Consider the following 16153-nt stretch of genomic DNA (forward strand, 5'->3'; position numbering starts at 1 on the left):
AGAAAGGGAAATGCATAGTGGTTTGGGGGAGGAAATGGATGAGAGACAGCAGAGGTAACTAAATCACCACACAAGTAAACTTAGATATAAAGGAAACTACTGGTAATGGTAAAACAAGAGTTAAAGTATGAAGTCCAACAAACCACCTTCTAAAAAGTTTGCCAGCACTGGAGATTATACCTGATAGCAGCTAATGAAAACCATTCCTTTCTGAACTCTGCCTCCTACTATTCCAGTCGATAAAGATTTTCCCGTGCCTTTCAGACTTGAGAATGTTCAGTTTTACTAAGTTCTGGTTTTCCTACTTGCTTTGTTTGGAACACTACAAGTTGTGCGTCTGTGGGGAACAGCAGGCCTGCTGCTTATTAAAAGACAGAACACTTGTATTTAATAACAATTACTATTTTGCTGCTGTGTTTAAGGTACAGATGCTCTGTGGTTTAGCAGTCAGAACCCTGTTCTAATTTACAATTACAACTTACTGCTTTATCTTTAATACAATAGTGAAAGTTGGACAAACGGCAGCACTGTCTGGGATTTTAGGCTTCTTTCACCACTTGTAAAAGTAGCATTACTTGCCCACCTAAAATCTTTCCAAACTATCCTTAATAAAACCTAGAAAGTGATTCAATTCAAGAACTCCTTACAGAATAGGCAGAGCCAGTAAAATTCATTTTCCTAACCTTGGACATTCTTCCAAGAGAAAATTTGATAATGTTATGATTATTACAGAGCTAACCTCATTTTACTTCAGAAAATTCTGTCAGTACTTTTAAAATAGTAACTGCGAGGACAAAGCAAATAAAGAGCTTGTTCTGAATTCTACTCCCCACACCCTATAGTCTCTTGGCTTCACTTGAATTAAGAAAAGCAGCCCTGGAAACCAAATTTGCTTTACAAGGCTACTTATTCCATAGTCTAGTACAAACTTGTACTTACATTCATCTAGAAAAGGCAAATTTCCATATAAAAAGACAAAATATAAAAAGAGAAAGGTAACACTAAACAGAATATTGAAATAATGCATATAGTAAAGAAAGAGCAATTAATCACCCTAACAAGTGAAATCATTTTTGCAATGACATAGTTGCTGTGAAAGAAAAATCCAGTTGAGCTATATAAAAGCAAGCTGCACAAAGAAAACCAGAAATCCGTTTGACATCTCTAACCCTGCAAAGGCATCAGTCCAAATACAAGCAGCAACTACTCAGCAATTCAGAGCCAGTTTATACAGGCGTTTCATGGTGCATACACACATAACAGAACTCATTTTTCATCATGAAAAATTTAAAACTTTTTTTTTTTGTTAAGATAAAACAGAAATTGACACTTTAGCACTGATGAAAACATGCAGATCTTCAGAAGGCATCCAACAGGTTACATACAACATCTGCCAGTAAGAAGGTACCCAAACTATATGTTTGCATTAGCGTGAGTCATTTTTGATCAGTATTTCTGTTACTGCCAGTAACACATCAGGCAATTGTTGCAAACACACAAGTTACACATATAACAACCAGTCAAATTCCAGTCTCACACTGGCTGCAAACAGGATGAGGTTTTACACAAGCATCACAGCTCACCGGTAACTCTCTTCAGGTAGAGCCAGACGCCATTTACAATCCAGTAAGAATTTGTACACACATATATATAATTAAGAAATATCAAAGCCAGATAAATACAAGCCACACAGGCTTGCAAAAGACAGTAACTGCACAGGCTCAATGAATACCTGCAGGTCAACGTGCACAAGTCACAGGTTACAGGGTTTTTTATTAAACCATTCTGTCCCTTAGATTCTTTAGTCTATTGAAATAATTTTTTTTGAATCTTAGTTCTGTTCTTGCTTTGTAAACTGTATTTCACATTTTATAGCTGTCAAATCCACTTAAAGAGTTTATGCTGGTTTCATCATAGTAGAGGCCATACATACACTTCAATAAACATGAGGAAAATCCTCCATACTATTGCCTAAAAAAACCCTAGGATTTCTATTTTACAGACAGGCTACTAAGACCTACAGAGGCACCATGACTTGGATAACATCACATACAGACCTGCAAAAAGGGCAGGAAACGATCACAGATCTTTCAAGATCCAGACCAGCACATTAGCCACAACAATGGTTCTGAAGACAATACAAACTGGATTAAAGTTAAAACTGGTGCTTTTACAGCTATATTTCAGTGGATTAATGAGAACCTTCACATCTCAGATGAACACAGAAAAGATCTCAACCTTTCCTGATAGAAAAATATAAAAGTGTGACATAAGCCTTTGAAAAAGCCTCATATTCTCATATTACAGTTTCCTCAAAGCTGCTACGAACTTGTTAAAATACATTTCTTAATAGAACTTTGAGTAGTAGGAACATATTCAGGTTTAAAGCTCTATAACCATGCAAACGATTTCACATTGCTTGGCATTAAATACATTTAACAGATCAACTTAATTCGAGCAATCAACAGGTAACTGAAGAGATAAGCACACAACATATCTATTCCCCTCACACCTCTTTGTCTTCCCCCATATTCCCTCAAAGGCAAGAAATCTTTTCCTGTTCTGATCTATTTTTACAGTCTAGTGCATTGGTATTTTGGATTATTTCCAAGGGTATTCTTTTACTGGGGCATCACAACTAAATGCCAGATTTCAAAATTATTTTAGCATATTCTCATAGGCTACTTCACAGAACAACACCGAATAAATCTAGCAACTACAGCCTTTTCAAATGCTAATACGTTAAAACCTAGTAAACGAACTTAAAAAAAAAAACCAAAACATCACTAGCATAAAATTCTTGTTCCCCCTGGCAGGTTACCTCAAGTTATCAGAAGCCCACACTAAAGAAAAAAGTATGAAAACAGTACCTATGGTCAGTTAAGTCCTTACCAAATCAACAGTTTATTTTTTGAGCAGTTAATTAAGAATCACCTTTTAAACACAGGAGGCCAATACGGATCGCCACATCCCAATTTGGGTACCTCCGACTCCGCTCAAGAAGCAAGTGAGGGAGGTCTAGCTTTTACTTCCCAGGGATGCCGGCCCAACGCAGCCATTCCCGGCTGGAGCTCGCTCTCACCCGCTTCCATAGGCCGGCTCCCCCCTGCTCCGCAGCCCCTTGAAAAGCACCGAGCAAGAACTTCGGGACTGCGCAGCACCCCTAACAAAGCGTCTGCGAAGGCTGAGGAGCCGGGGCTGCGTTTTCACTTGGGGCACAGAGACTTGCATTTTTACCTTTCTCCCTGCTTGGTGTTGGAAGGCGGAGGGTGAAGCACAGTCTGGTTCCCTTCCATCTCCACGATGCACTTGGTATTCAGGTCCAGCTCTGCAAGGCGACACAGCGGGGCCTGTACCCATGGCGAGAGCATCCCCCTTTCTCCCGGCACGCCGGGGCAGCTCGTCCACCGCCGGCTCCCCCTCGGCAGGGGGACGCTCCGGGGCGCATGGAGCAGGCGGCGGCGGTGTACGCGGGAGGGGGTTCATCCTCCCGCCAGCCTGGGGGCAAACCGGGTCCGCGGGGGGTCGCCGCACCCGCCGCATCTGCCCCAGACGCGTCCCGGTACCGCCCTCTCCCCACACATACCCCCACCAGCCGCGGTGCCTCCACGACCCCAGATCCCCCCGCAGCCGACCTCCCCAGCGCCGCCCGCCGTTTACCTCTCCTGTTCATCGGCCGGACCCTGACGGCAACTTTCACCTTGGTGTCCGACATCTTTTCCTCTCCCGCGAGCGGCGGGCGGACCCGCTCAGCGGCAGCGGCGGCTCGCGGCCTCGCAGCGCCGCTCACAGCGACACGGCGGAGCGCCAACGTCCATGCCGGGCCGGGACGAGGGCGGGGGGCCGGGGCAGGCGGGGAAGACAAGAGGCGGCGAAGGAGGGAGGGTGAAGAGGAGGGTCCGGCGTCGGGGAGGGCGGTGGTGGCGCAGCCCCAGCCGCCTCCCTGCTCAGCTACGATCCACACCGGCTCTGGCGCTGGCTGCCGACGGCCTCGTTTGCATAACCGCTGCTGCTGCAGTCGCGCCTGCCACCGCCTCCCCCCCAATCCCAGCCGCCATCTTCCGCCTCCTCCCGCCGCGGCGCCCAAGCAAGTGGCGAGGGGGCGGGGAAAAGCCGCGACGCCGGAAAGGAATGGAAACAGCTGAACGCCTTCGGTCCAGAAGAGAGGAGGGAGGGACAGGAGCTCCCCCTCTCTTCAGACGGCCGCTTTCCTAGGCAGAACACGCGCGGCAGTGGCGCGGAAGGCAGGCAGGTGGCGCTGGTGGGCTCGCCCGCGCATCTGTAAATGCGGAGGAAGGTATGGTGGCGGTGTGTCCTCGCGCAGCCTGCTTGGGCCCGCTGTTGAGGGTGCTGGGAAACCCGGGGGTGCTGAAGATCTGTGCCACTGGGTCCTTCCTGAGACTACAGACACAGTTTGAGCATATGTAAAAACCACTGGCTTGTCCAACTAGACACCAAGTTTTCCTTGTGGCAAGAAATCCATGGCCATGACGGGGAGACTGGAGCACGTCTTACAGAATCATGATCATTTTGGTTGGAAAACACCTCCAAGATCATCAAGTCCAACCATCAACCCAACACTATCATGGCCATTAAACCATGTCCCAAAGTGCCATGTCTGCACGTTTTTTGAATGTTTGGTGTCTTTCAGGGGCCATGGTGGGAGGGGGAGCAGGCCTATGGAAGCAGGGACAGGGACTCCACCACCTTCCTGGGCAACCTATTCCAATGCCTGACCACTCTTTCAGTGAAGAAATTTCTCCTAACACCCAGTCTCAAACCTCTCCTTGAGCAAATGTCCTCTCATCACTTCCTACCTGAGAGAAGAGACCAACACCCACCTCATTAAAATCTCATTTCAGGTAGTTCTAGAGAGTGATACGGTCTCCCCTCAGCCTCCTCTTCTCCAAACTGAATAACACCAGCTTCCTCAACCGCTCCCTGTAAGACTTGCTCTTCAGGCTCTTCACCAGCTTTGCTGCCCTTCTCTGGACATGCTCCAGCAATTCAATGTCCTTCTTGTAGTAAGAGGCCCCAAACTCAGCACAGTATTCCAGGTGTGACCTCACCAGTGCTGAATACAGTGGGGTGATCATATCTTTAGTCCTGCTGGCCACACTATTTCTGATGCAAGTCTGAATGCTGTTGGTTACCACACACTGCTGGCTCATGTTCAGCTGGCTGTCAGTACTCCCAGGTCCTTTTCTGACAGGCTGCTTTCCATCCTCTCTGTCCCCATCCTGTAGCACTGCATGGGGTTGTTGTGACCTAGGTGCAAGACCCAGCACTTAGCCTTGTTGAACCTCATACAACTGACCTTGACCCATTGATCCAGCCTGCCCAGATCCCTCTGCAGAGCCTTCCTTTGTGAGGAAAGACTGAGACCTCGGGCTGGTTAGCCTGGGGAAGACTGAGAGGAGATTTGATCAATGCTTGCCAATATTTAAAGGTCAGGGGTCAAGAGGATGGAGCCACACCCTTCTCAGTGGTGCCCAGCAACAGGACAAGGGGCAATAGGCACAAACTGGAACCAAGGAGGTTCCATCTGAACATGAGGAAAAAACTTTCCTGTGAAGGTGCAAGAGCACTGGAACAGGCTGCCCAGAGAGGTTGTGGAGTCTCCTTGAGATACTCAAAATCCACCTGGACGTGATCCTGTGCAACCTGCTCTAGATGAACCTGCTTTAGCAGGAGGGTTGGACTAGATGATTGCCAGAGGTCCCTTTCCAACCTTGACCACTCTTAACAGAAAGGCCACAAAGAAGCCCACAAATGGCCCCAAATGAAATTTCATGGTATTAGGGGATTTTTTTTTTGACAAAGGGATGCTCATTAGAAAATAATGACCTGCCTGATGCAGTCCTGGCATTAGCACAGGAGACCTGAGTGACATGCATGTGGCACAGCATGGAGGCCTGGAAGCAGTGCTGCACCACAGAATCACAGAATAAACTAGGCTGGAAAATACCTTTGAGATTATCAAGTCCAACCTGTTACCTAACACCATCTAATCAACTAAACCATGGCACTAAGTGCCTCATCCAGTCTTTTTTAAACAGTTCTAGGGAGGGTGACTTCACCACCTCCCTGGGCAGCCCATTCCAATGGCCAATCACTCTTTCTGTGAAGAATTTTTTTCTAACATCCAGCCTAAACTTCCCCTGGTGCAGCTTGAGACTGCGTTCTCTTGTTCTGTCACTGGTTGCCTGAGAGAAGAGACCAAGCTCCACCTGGCTACAACCTCCCACAAGGCTGGCAAACCCTTCCCTGACCTCAAACTGTGCTTCACCCCTTTGGGATAGGGCTGCTTGCAAAGAGGCAAGGTTGCTCACGGTGTTTTTCATGCATCAACAAGCCATCATTGAAAAGTGCCTGCCCAAATGCTACAGGACAGAATTGTGTCCATCTACTAGCATTGAGTTCAGCATCAGAAGCATTGCAAACAGCAGTGCATTACTCCAGCAAACACAAGCTCCAAGAATGGCTAAGCTTCCAGTGGACAAGGCAAGAAAGATTTTTAGCTTAAACTGCAGTAGGCTTCTAACCTCAGGATAGCCTTCTTTTTGAAGTCTTCTCTTAACACTTTGGTTTCTCTCCAGAAGTGTTTTCTTCACTTCAGTAAAATATCTTCCAATGAATTGATCCCTACTGTCAATGCACCTAACTGGCAGGAATCCCAGTGCAAAATAGTGATGTCTGTAACGTTTTCTTCACAGAAAAGACAGGGCTCAAACCCAAGTGGGAGTTGTCTGTCTCCTCTGGGGCTAAACCACTGTAAGGAGAACAGGCTAAACAAGAAATGATGAATCCACAGCTGCATAGGAAAGATCAGACCTTTCAAACAGAAGTGAAAGCAATGGATGGGGCTAATAAAATCAACCCCCACAGCTGCCAGCACACCAGTCAAAGCAAATGAGAGGAATGTCTCTGGAGGAGGCCTGGCTGCTCCAAGTGGCTATGGCTTGCTGGAACGCTGAAAGGAAATGAGAGATGCATTTGGTGCCATGAAAGATAAATGTTACCAAATAGAGCTGGGCATCTGGAGTATGTCACTAGCAGAAGCTGGCACACACAGATGTCTTGCCTGTGGAAACAGGCATAAGGAATGAAGTTCGTGATGAAACGCGTCATAAGCATGTGGGTCAACAAAGGGAACAATGTTGAAATGAGACATCCTGCTTCTGACTATAGACTGTAAGAACCCAGATCAAAGCAAGCAGTGGCTCAAGATAAGGCATGAAGTCTGAAATGGCTGTGCAGAAAGGGAGTTGTTCAGTGAAACTTGGACACTATTGGGAGAGAGAAGACAGCCAACATATGGAAGGGAAAATGTTCCCTTCCACCCCAATTTTCCACCTCTTAGTGGAAAAACTACATCATTGCAAGATTAAATAAAAAGCTGAAGAAAAACTAAAGGGAGTCTATAAGATTGACTGTGATTTTGGCTGTGGGAAGAATCTTGGGAAGAAATTATCACTAATGTCTGAAGTAGGATTGTGAATTATATTTCTGCCACTTGCAGGTACAGAAGCCAGTCATGTAAAAGCACTTGAAAAGGGAGATGTGACATAGTTTGTTCTAAAACAGACTGTAGCTGTTATTTTCTTGTGAAATCCTGATTATTTTCCAGTGTTAGGTAATTGGGAAAAAGATTTTTGCTCTTTCACATCAACACGCCCTGAAAAACACTGCCAAGAATTAAGTGCTTCTTCCACCAAGGCTATGGGCAACACCTGTACCACGACCTAACATCCATTAGGCAATAAGCATGTAGCAGAATTTATTTGTGGTCTCCCCTAAATCTTTGGCATTACAACAGGATAAGAAAAGAGTTACATTACAGGACCCCCATCAGATCATTCAGTAGCCCAAAAAGCAACCTGTGAAGGACAGTGGGAAGTGAGTACAACTGAAGCTGATATTTCTCATCTGGCATTGTATCTCCTCCTGAACACAGTTACCATATGGAACCGTTTACATCTGTCTTTGCAGCCAGTAGCAGCTGTGGATGAATGTCTTTTCACCTGTCAGCATTTGTTAACTTGTTCAGTTTACATGCCCTGTGGGAACTAGTGAGGAATTCTGATGAGTTGTTCACCCCATCAGAATTAGCTGCCAGCTATCCCAGACATGCTGATGGATGGATGGATGGATGGATGGATGGATGGATGGATGGATGGATGGATGGAAGATACCAGATTGAGAAATGACAACTTACTGCTTCAGCAATGAGAAAAGATGACAGCTGGAGAAAGTGGAGCCTGATGGTGAATGAGGGGAACAGGAATCAGAATATGGGAATGAAATAATCTGAAACTATCCTTCCTAATTTATTCTTCTCTCCCCCCTTTTCTCCACCTCCTGCTTCATTCTGGTTCTCCACCACTGCAGTCAACAGGAATTTTAGAGTTTTATTAGGGCCAGGATTGAATCTTTGTCTGTCTCTGGCTTTCCATTTGTTTCATTTTTGTTTCTTCTCATTCAGCATTTCCATACATTTGTCCATCAATCTACAGTTCAGGAAAGTGCATAAAGAAAATATCACCCCTTACTTTAATAGAAAATATCACTCCTTACTTTAGTCTGGTGGGAAGTTCTAACTGCTCCTCTTTTTCTCAGGGCATAACATGGACTATTTGACATGATATGAAGGTGTGCCCATGTCTTCCTGTGTGTTCTGAGAAGGATCAATTGTTCCACTTCATTACATGGAAATGGGGGAGCAACGCTGTGTGCCCAGAGGTGATGCTTGAAGCTCCACCAGTAGGACACAGTGTTCCATTGACCTCCTTCCTTCAGTGAAGGGCAATGAGAAATGTCACAGTGCCTGCCAAGAATATCAGCAGTGTCTCCAGCCAATATCTTACTGTGCCTGACTGGTGCACACTGTCATTGGCACATCTAACTTCATCTCATGTCACAGGAGCCAGCGAAGAAGAGGAGCTGGCAGCAGTGAGAGCATGGGAAGCAAAGCAGCGGTTTTCTTACGGTGTTGAAAGTGTCAAAAAAGAAGACAAAATGCTTAATTTTACAGCACTGTAATCCAAAATAAGCTTACAACAAAAGGTTTTACTACTGAATTTAACCCAAGGCACATATGATATATAAGATTGACCAAAATTTAAATTTTCTTTGGGTTTCCAAATTTTTACTGAGAATATTTTTATATTAAAATTAGGAGAGAACCCAAAACCTTATTTTAAACCTAAACACATCACAGCATCATTCAGTCTGAGAGAAAGAGGTAAGATGAACAAATACTATATAATGAAACTGATACTTTTAAGGTTAGTAATCTTATATAATACGTATATAATGCTAGCGTAAGGCTAGCATAGGAAGAAATTGGAACTCTAACAAATTAATTCAGAAATCTTCTACTAATTTTGATGAAAAAGAAGACTGGATAATAATTTGGGGGCTTTTAATAGAATTGAACATAGAGGAAGGAGGCCTGGACATTTCAAAAGGGAGTAATACATTATATTGGAGGGGTAGGATAAGATACTACTTTATTTTTGTGACAGGACACAAATGAGTGTACTGTTATACACACAAGCTTGTCTTTTTGATTGAATAAAGTGCATTTAGAGAGCACCTAAAGAAGCAAGTGCCTGCCTATAACTGTACAGTGGGAAGCAAATTTCTGCCTCACACACATCACTGGGCTTTGTGATTAACCCCACCTGACAGGTGCACTAAATTCACAACAGAGCACTTCACCCAATGACTTTTCAGGCTGCTTTTTCATCTTTTTGCTCCAAATTCAGGCTGAACGTTAGTCAGGCTGGATGTTTGCCGTCTCTGTTTTATCAGAGATCTGTTTTGACTGTCTTTAAAGCTATGCTGGAGGCATGAAAATCATCCTTGATGTCCAGCATATTTATGGCAACACTCTGGGCCCAGAAAGGGGCTGTGGTGACAGATGCTCTTCTGACACTGTGAAAGAAAAGTAGTTTTAATTGCCAGTGTTAGGAATAATGCAGAATATATGCACCTAAACATTATCGTGCCTGAGAGGCTGCTCCAAGCTCCATGAGGTAGCTGACAGCTGTGTGTTTAGATTCCTGCACAGTGTGTTGCTTCCAACAGACACTGCATCTTAAACCTACCTCCACTATGAAGAGAGGTGGCTTATCAAGCACATCCAGTGGTCAACAGACTAAATCTGTCCTTGCAGGTTAATTTACCTATGTTTTGCATGACCTGTTTGGCTTTACCTGGACAGGGTCCTCTGCTAGTACCCTACCTCTGCTTCCACACCCATGCTGAGTGCCTGAAAATAGCTTGTACTCTGGGATCCGAGATGAACAAGAGTCCCCAATGCAGCTGCCATTGTGTCTCCATCCAGCCGAAATATTCCTCGCTGTGAGGGGAAAAAAATATCAAATGCAATTTCACTGCTCAGGTCTGACATTTTCTCCCTTTCATGGATAAGATATTGAAGTAGTCTTTTAGAAACTTTAGTTCAGTATAGGTGAGACTAGCCATCCATGAGAGGAGCTGCTCAAATATAACTACATTTAACTCCATGGCTGTTCTGCAGAGGATAATCTCTGCTTCACTCAGAGAAGAGCAGGGGCCAGGGAGCTCTGTTCTCCATCACCTATCACTTAGCAGGGAGAAATAGTTTCAAATTGCTGTGGGAATTCTTATGGTCATTGCTCCCTACAGATCAAAAGTCACATTAATAGAAATAAAAGAACTTAGAAGCAGACTAATGGAACTACAGCTAGGGAACTTATCGGATGAGAAGAAGGAGGAGGAAAGTAGCTAGAATAATTCTGTATAGTGCTCAGATACATTTCCCTGCACTCTCAAAGTTCAATTCAAGATTTTACTGAATTCAGAGTGAAGATTTCTGTCATCTCAGGAGGAATTTGCTTTCTGTAAGGGATTTTACCATCCCTGCAATCCCCACCTCAGATATAGGCAATAGTTCTGCCCTCTCACAGCTAGTTGTGTGCTGTGTAGCTCACATTCCTTAGCTGTCAGGGAAAAAAATAACACACTGATGGGTTTATTTATATTATTGGGGCTACTGTGTGTATGATCTGGATACCACCCTTTTTCCACCTCAGGAAACCTTCACCCCTGACTCAGATACCTTCCTATATTTGTTTAGACAGGGCAGAGCAGGGCTGTGGGTATTCAGCCTGGATTCACAATCAAGTGAAACAGTGACAAAAGCATCTGTAGTTTGGGCTATTATCACTTCAGGTGTTTACTCCTGTGAAAGAGGAGGTACAGGTGACATTGTAAAACGCACTTCTGAGACTCTATCTGGAAAACTCAGTACAGCATTTAAGGAAGATGAGTTTGAACTGGAACAGACCCACAAAAGGGTTACTTGAAGGACTGGGGAGCTGTGAATATTATCAAACAACAGCAGACTAGGAAAGTTCATTTTGTTTAGTCTAGCAACATGAAGACTGTTTATGCTGCCTTTCAGGCCAGTTTGAAGCATGCTGCTACTCAAGTTCAAGGCAAAAGCAAGCACAAGAACCAATGAGTGTAAACTGCCTTGATTTTATTAGATGCCAGGATAGCAGGGAATCTGTTTGGCAAGACATATGCCACTCTACAGTCTCTAAACATCATTTAGTTGATACTAGTTTATGGTGGTGGAAAAGGAAACAGTTTTGTGCTGCTAAAAAGGTAAGATCACAGGGTCTCAAAGGAACTGACACCACCTCCCTGTTGCTAATATAACTATTAAGTTATGGAAAGAGATTGATGCTAAATTAGTAGAGATGTATAATTTTTCCTTCCCCCCCCCACCCTTTTCCACTATATATTAGTAGAAATGTGATGCTTCTTCTAAGAAGTGACAAACTGCCTTAGCCGGTTTGTAACATTATTTAAAATTGAAATCAGTAGCCAGGCCCAAAAAACTGAAGGAGAGGGGACAACCCTGCCATTATTTCCCCTGCCCAGAAAGCTCTTGCCCCTCTTCATCATTATGATAAGGAATGTCTGGTATGCAAGCGTCACTCCAGCACATCCCTGCACATCCCGTGAGGCCCAAAACGAGACTAAGGGCACTCACGAGCAGGGAGCCAGTTCACCAACACTGTCCACAGCACCACTAATTATTATGCATTTGCTAAGCACAGATGTGTGCCTTACTACAGATAGAATCAGCCTGCAGTCTCCAAATCTCTTGAGCTAGCACTCAGATACTACACACAGTCTGACACGCAACAGTGCTGAGGCTCTATTTCCAGAGGCTGATTTTTGCTGGGGAGGGATGAACAGGAAAGCTGTAAATATAAGCAGCCTGATGAGTGACAGCAGCCTCTGGGAACAAAAGTGCAGCATTCCTGTTAACCCCTCTGCACCCAGACTCTCCTTGTTCCTTTACTTTCTGCTTTCAGAGAGAAGCTGAACTTTGCTGACTGCTCTCTGAGATTTGGAACAAGGGCTCCGCCCCTGGGAAGAGGAGGAGGAGGAGGGTGAGGAGGGAGGAGCGCATCCGCCAATCTTGCTTGCTAAGTAAGCTGAACGAGTAATCATGCTGGCCAAGCCAAAATTTCTCCTTACGCAATTACAATTAGCAATGCCTGCAAATATATGCTCTCGCCAAATGTGCATTATCTTTCTAACATGCGGAGAGGAAAAGATCTTGCTTGAAATGGATTAGAAAAGAGAACGGCATGCACCAGGACATCAGCATATAAGGAAGCCGAGAGAGGCAAAGCCTTGAGAGAGGAGGTGGAATTGTTTGTTAAAACATACGGAAGTCAGCTCAGCACAGATCTTGGATCCGTCTGCTATCTACTGAAGTCAACAGGAAGATTCACATTGAGTTCAGCAAGTTGCATCAGTTCCTGCATATGGTGGAAACAAGTGCTGAAGGTGCTAATTAAAATGCATAACAAGACTCGGGATCTTCTATTTAGAAAACAAAACACCCAATCACTCCCCCACCCACTTCTCCCCAGCCTGAAGAAAGCACACCAAATATAATCCTCTCATGATCAACAACCACAACAACAAAGTATCAGCAACAGACCACACTCTCATTTTTTTAGATTGGAGACTGTAAACTAGTGCGGCCACTGGGTGTGCTTTGTTGATACCTCACTTCAAATGTCATCCTCTTTGTTTCATGTCAAAAAGTCTTGCTTTTTACAGGTGACAAAATGAGAGGAACATATGGCATATCCAGGCTTCTTGTAGTTTGTCTACACTAGTGTTTGAAAGGGAACTTCAGACCAGTTAGAGGCGTCATCCATGAAATCCAATACAGGAGGGCATCTGGATCACTGGGAGCAGTCTGCTGCTAATGCAGAGAACCACCAAAAAAAAAGCCAGTGACTCACAAGTTAGTAACTTCTGATGTAGTGCTTCCCACCGTCACTGTTACACATGGAGCTGCACTGGGGGAGCTGGGATAGAAGGGTTCCTAAAACTGTTATTCCACACACAGTTTAAATGTACAGTCCTTCACCGCCTTCTCCTCTGTAATACAGCTCACATGCCTGTCTCCCAAACGAATTCCTTGAACGACTGAAGTCCTTTCCCACTATTTATATTGTGAACTTTTCCTAAGTGTCTGGCTTTGTATTTTACCACAGGATCACAGGATGTTAGGGGTTGGAAGGGAGATCTTTGAGTCCAACCCCAGTCTCAGTAACGTTGATGCAATGCCTATATGAGACAAATAATATTGTCTGTATTTCAATGATAACACCATCCAAATACCAAACAGCTGTATGAACATTAGAAAATAAGGGATAAATAGACCTGTAGCTCTAATCTTAGGCCTTGGACAACTTCAATTTCGCTTTGCCATAGTAGGGGGGAAAGGTGCAGTTTCCACACAGTCTTTAAGAACTGGCATTCCTCCATCTGAAATGCAACAAAAAGTGGCTAACTGCCTCACAACCTTAGCAATCTTTTCACACAGTCTTCTGGGAACCTAGCATCATGAGTCCCTACCATGATGAAAACAACATAACTTTCTTGAACTGATGGCCAAGACTAATAACTAATCCTCTTCAGGATCTGCAAAAGTAGCTCAGGTATAAGGTCTCTGCTATTGACAGCCAGAGTGAGTCTTGCCCCAGATTGCTGGTTACTGAGCAACCACATGTTCTAAAAAGGAAGTGTGGTACTGATCCACTTAGTCTGATGGAGTCTTATGAAACAGGAAATTGTTCAGTATATTACAAAAAAATAAATAAGAAAAGCTAAACCATTACATTTGTTTCAAAAGATTTCTGTCATAACTAGTTACAATATGGGCAACATGGGCAGGGCTTCCAGAACACAAAAAAAACAAAACAGCATTTCCAGAAATCATCAAAACAAAGTCTGCTGCAAAGACTTCTCCAAGGTCAACCTCTGCACTAGCCTGAATCTACCAGACTTGAAGCTCAGTCCTGCAATGTTTGTTTATGTGGACAATTCCATTTGCAGTACTTGTGACTGCACAATATGAACTATTATGACTGAGCAAGCCTCAACTCAAACAAGTCACTGTAAGGAATATTAAGAATAGAAAAAGTCTAATACATGTATTTGAAATATTTATGACTCCATAATATCATGCTGTAAGTTGAGTGGAAGTTGGTGCAGAACTCACTGAAGAGCTCTATTTCCTACCTAATTAAAGACAATGACAAATAAGGGAGCCAAGCACATCCTTTTCATATGAAGATGCTTATAAATTTTTAATACTTAACCTGTCTGTTTTTGATAGATTAATTTATAAAGTATCTCTCTAATGACATTATATTTCTTCTCACATTACCTCCTAGTAGGAAGACATGATTGTTCTTTGTTCCTTACTCTCAATACAGGTCAGTAATTATTAAATACTGGTTAATGCTGGTTAAATTCCATAGTCTGTGTTATTCAGGAAATAATGCTAGGTGAGCATCCATGCTTTGTCTGTTTATGTTTGGAACAAAAAACAGTAAATGAGTTACCTCTTCTGATTGTGTAGGTATCCTGGTTTGAGTTAGAACAGAACTAATTCTGTTTAGTGATTTTACTTTTCAGCTCAGTCTAAGTAACTGCACTTTCTGCAGTTAATGTCATGTGTCTGCTTCTAGCAGTGGTTAACACTCAGTGTTTCTAGTTTCCAACCCCAACCCTAGACAGTAGGTGTGATAGTTTTTTTAATATCATCCTCTTTGCATTAGAAGTTTTAGAAGCAAGCTTTGATAAAGGACCTATTTTCCTTTATTTTTTTGCATCTTCAGTTTTCTCAAAATAAACTCCTTGATTAAAATATTTTAAATGATAGAATCAGTATTTTCTGACTAGCAATATTTTCCTCATTAAAAAAAAATAATCAATATTGACAGATTGTATTGGGTTGGAAAGGACCCTCAAAGGTCATCTTGTCCAATTGCCTTGCAGTGAGCAGGGACACGTTACCCAGGGCTACATTGAGTCTGATCTTGAATGTCTCCAGGGATGGGACCTCAACTACATCCCTGGGCAACCTTTTCCAGTATTTTGCCACTTTTATTGTAAAGACCTTCTTCTTGTTCTATGTCCTACCTAAATCTTCCCTGTTCCAGTTTAAAACCATCACCCCTTGTCCTATCACCACAAGCCCTTCTAAACAGTCCTTCCCCATCCTTAATGTGTACCAAGTCTTCATATCCCACAGATTTTTGTTACAAATATAGATCTGGGAGTGACAAATCACTCCCCTAAGGCTTAGCATCTGAAAAGTACCTAATTGTGGCTGGGAAATCTTTCAAGTGTGGGTTACTCCCCTGGCAGAGGTCAATACAAATCAAGAGTCAGCTGCCCTTACTATCTTGTCTGTTGTCCAGGATGAAATACTGCACCTCTTAAGAATGCATTCCCTTTGCTGGAATGATGGCTGTGAACTGTGCTCTGACTTGGTGGTGTTCACCCTCTGCTTAAGCAACAGACACTTTTCATTATTTTTTTTCTTCCTTTCAGAATCAATCTTCCCTCCTTTCTATCTTGAATATGAAATAAAGAACTTGATTGCTACACTGGGGGCTTTGTAGCAGTACACCTTAGAATATTTGACAACCCTGAAACCACACACCGTTGTGGAGAGCATTGGAAGCAATTGTCTAAGGATACAATGTGGTTTAGAAAAGTATTAATTTCCATGATTTGTAGGAAACATCAAAGGAATTAGTAACAAGATCATTAG

At 43.6% G+C, this 16153-nt stretch overlaps 1 protein-coding gene across 1 annotated transcript in view; it reads right to left on the bottom strand.

Moving 5' to 3' along the window:
- Positions 1-3715, bottom strand: part of KIF13A (kinesin family member 13A) — a 107133-nt gene extending 103418 nt beyond the window's left edge. The window contains exons 1-2 of the mRNA XM_054381844.1: positions 3661-3715; positions 3238-3328 (exon numbers count right to left, since the gene is read on the bottom strand). Of these exons, the coding sequence (XP_054237819.1) occupies positions 3238-3328; positions 3661-3715 (146 nt within the window). The remainder of the gene's footprint in view (positions 1-3237; positions 3329-3660) is intronic.
- Positions 3716-16153: the final 12438 nt, after the last annotated feature.

The sequence above is a fragment of the Indicator indicator genome, chromosome 6 (assembly GCF_027791375.1).
Source record: "Indicator indicator isolate 239-I01 chromosome 6, UM_Iind_1.1, whole genome shotgun sequence".
Taxonomy (NCBI): Eukaryota; Metazoa; Chordata; class Aves; order Piciformes; family Indicatoridae; genus Indicator; species Indicator indicator.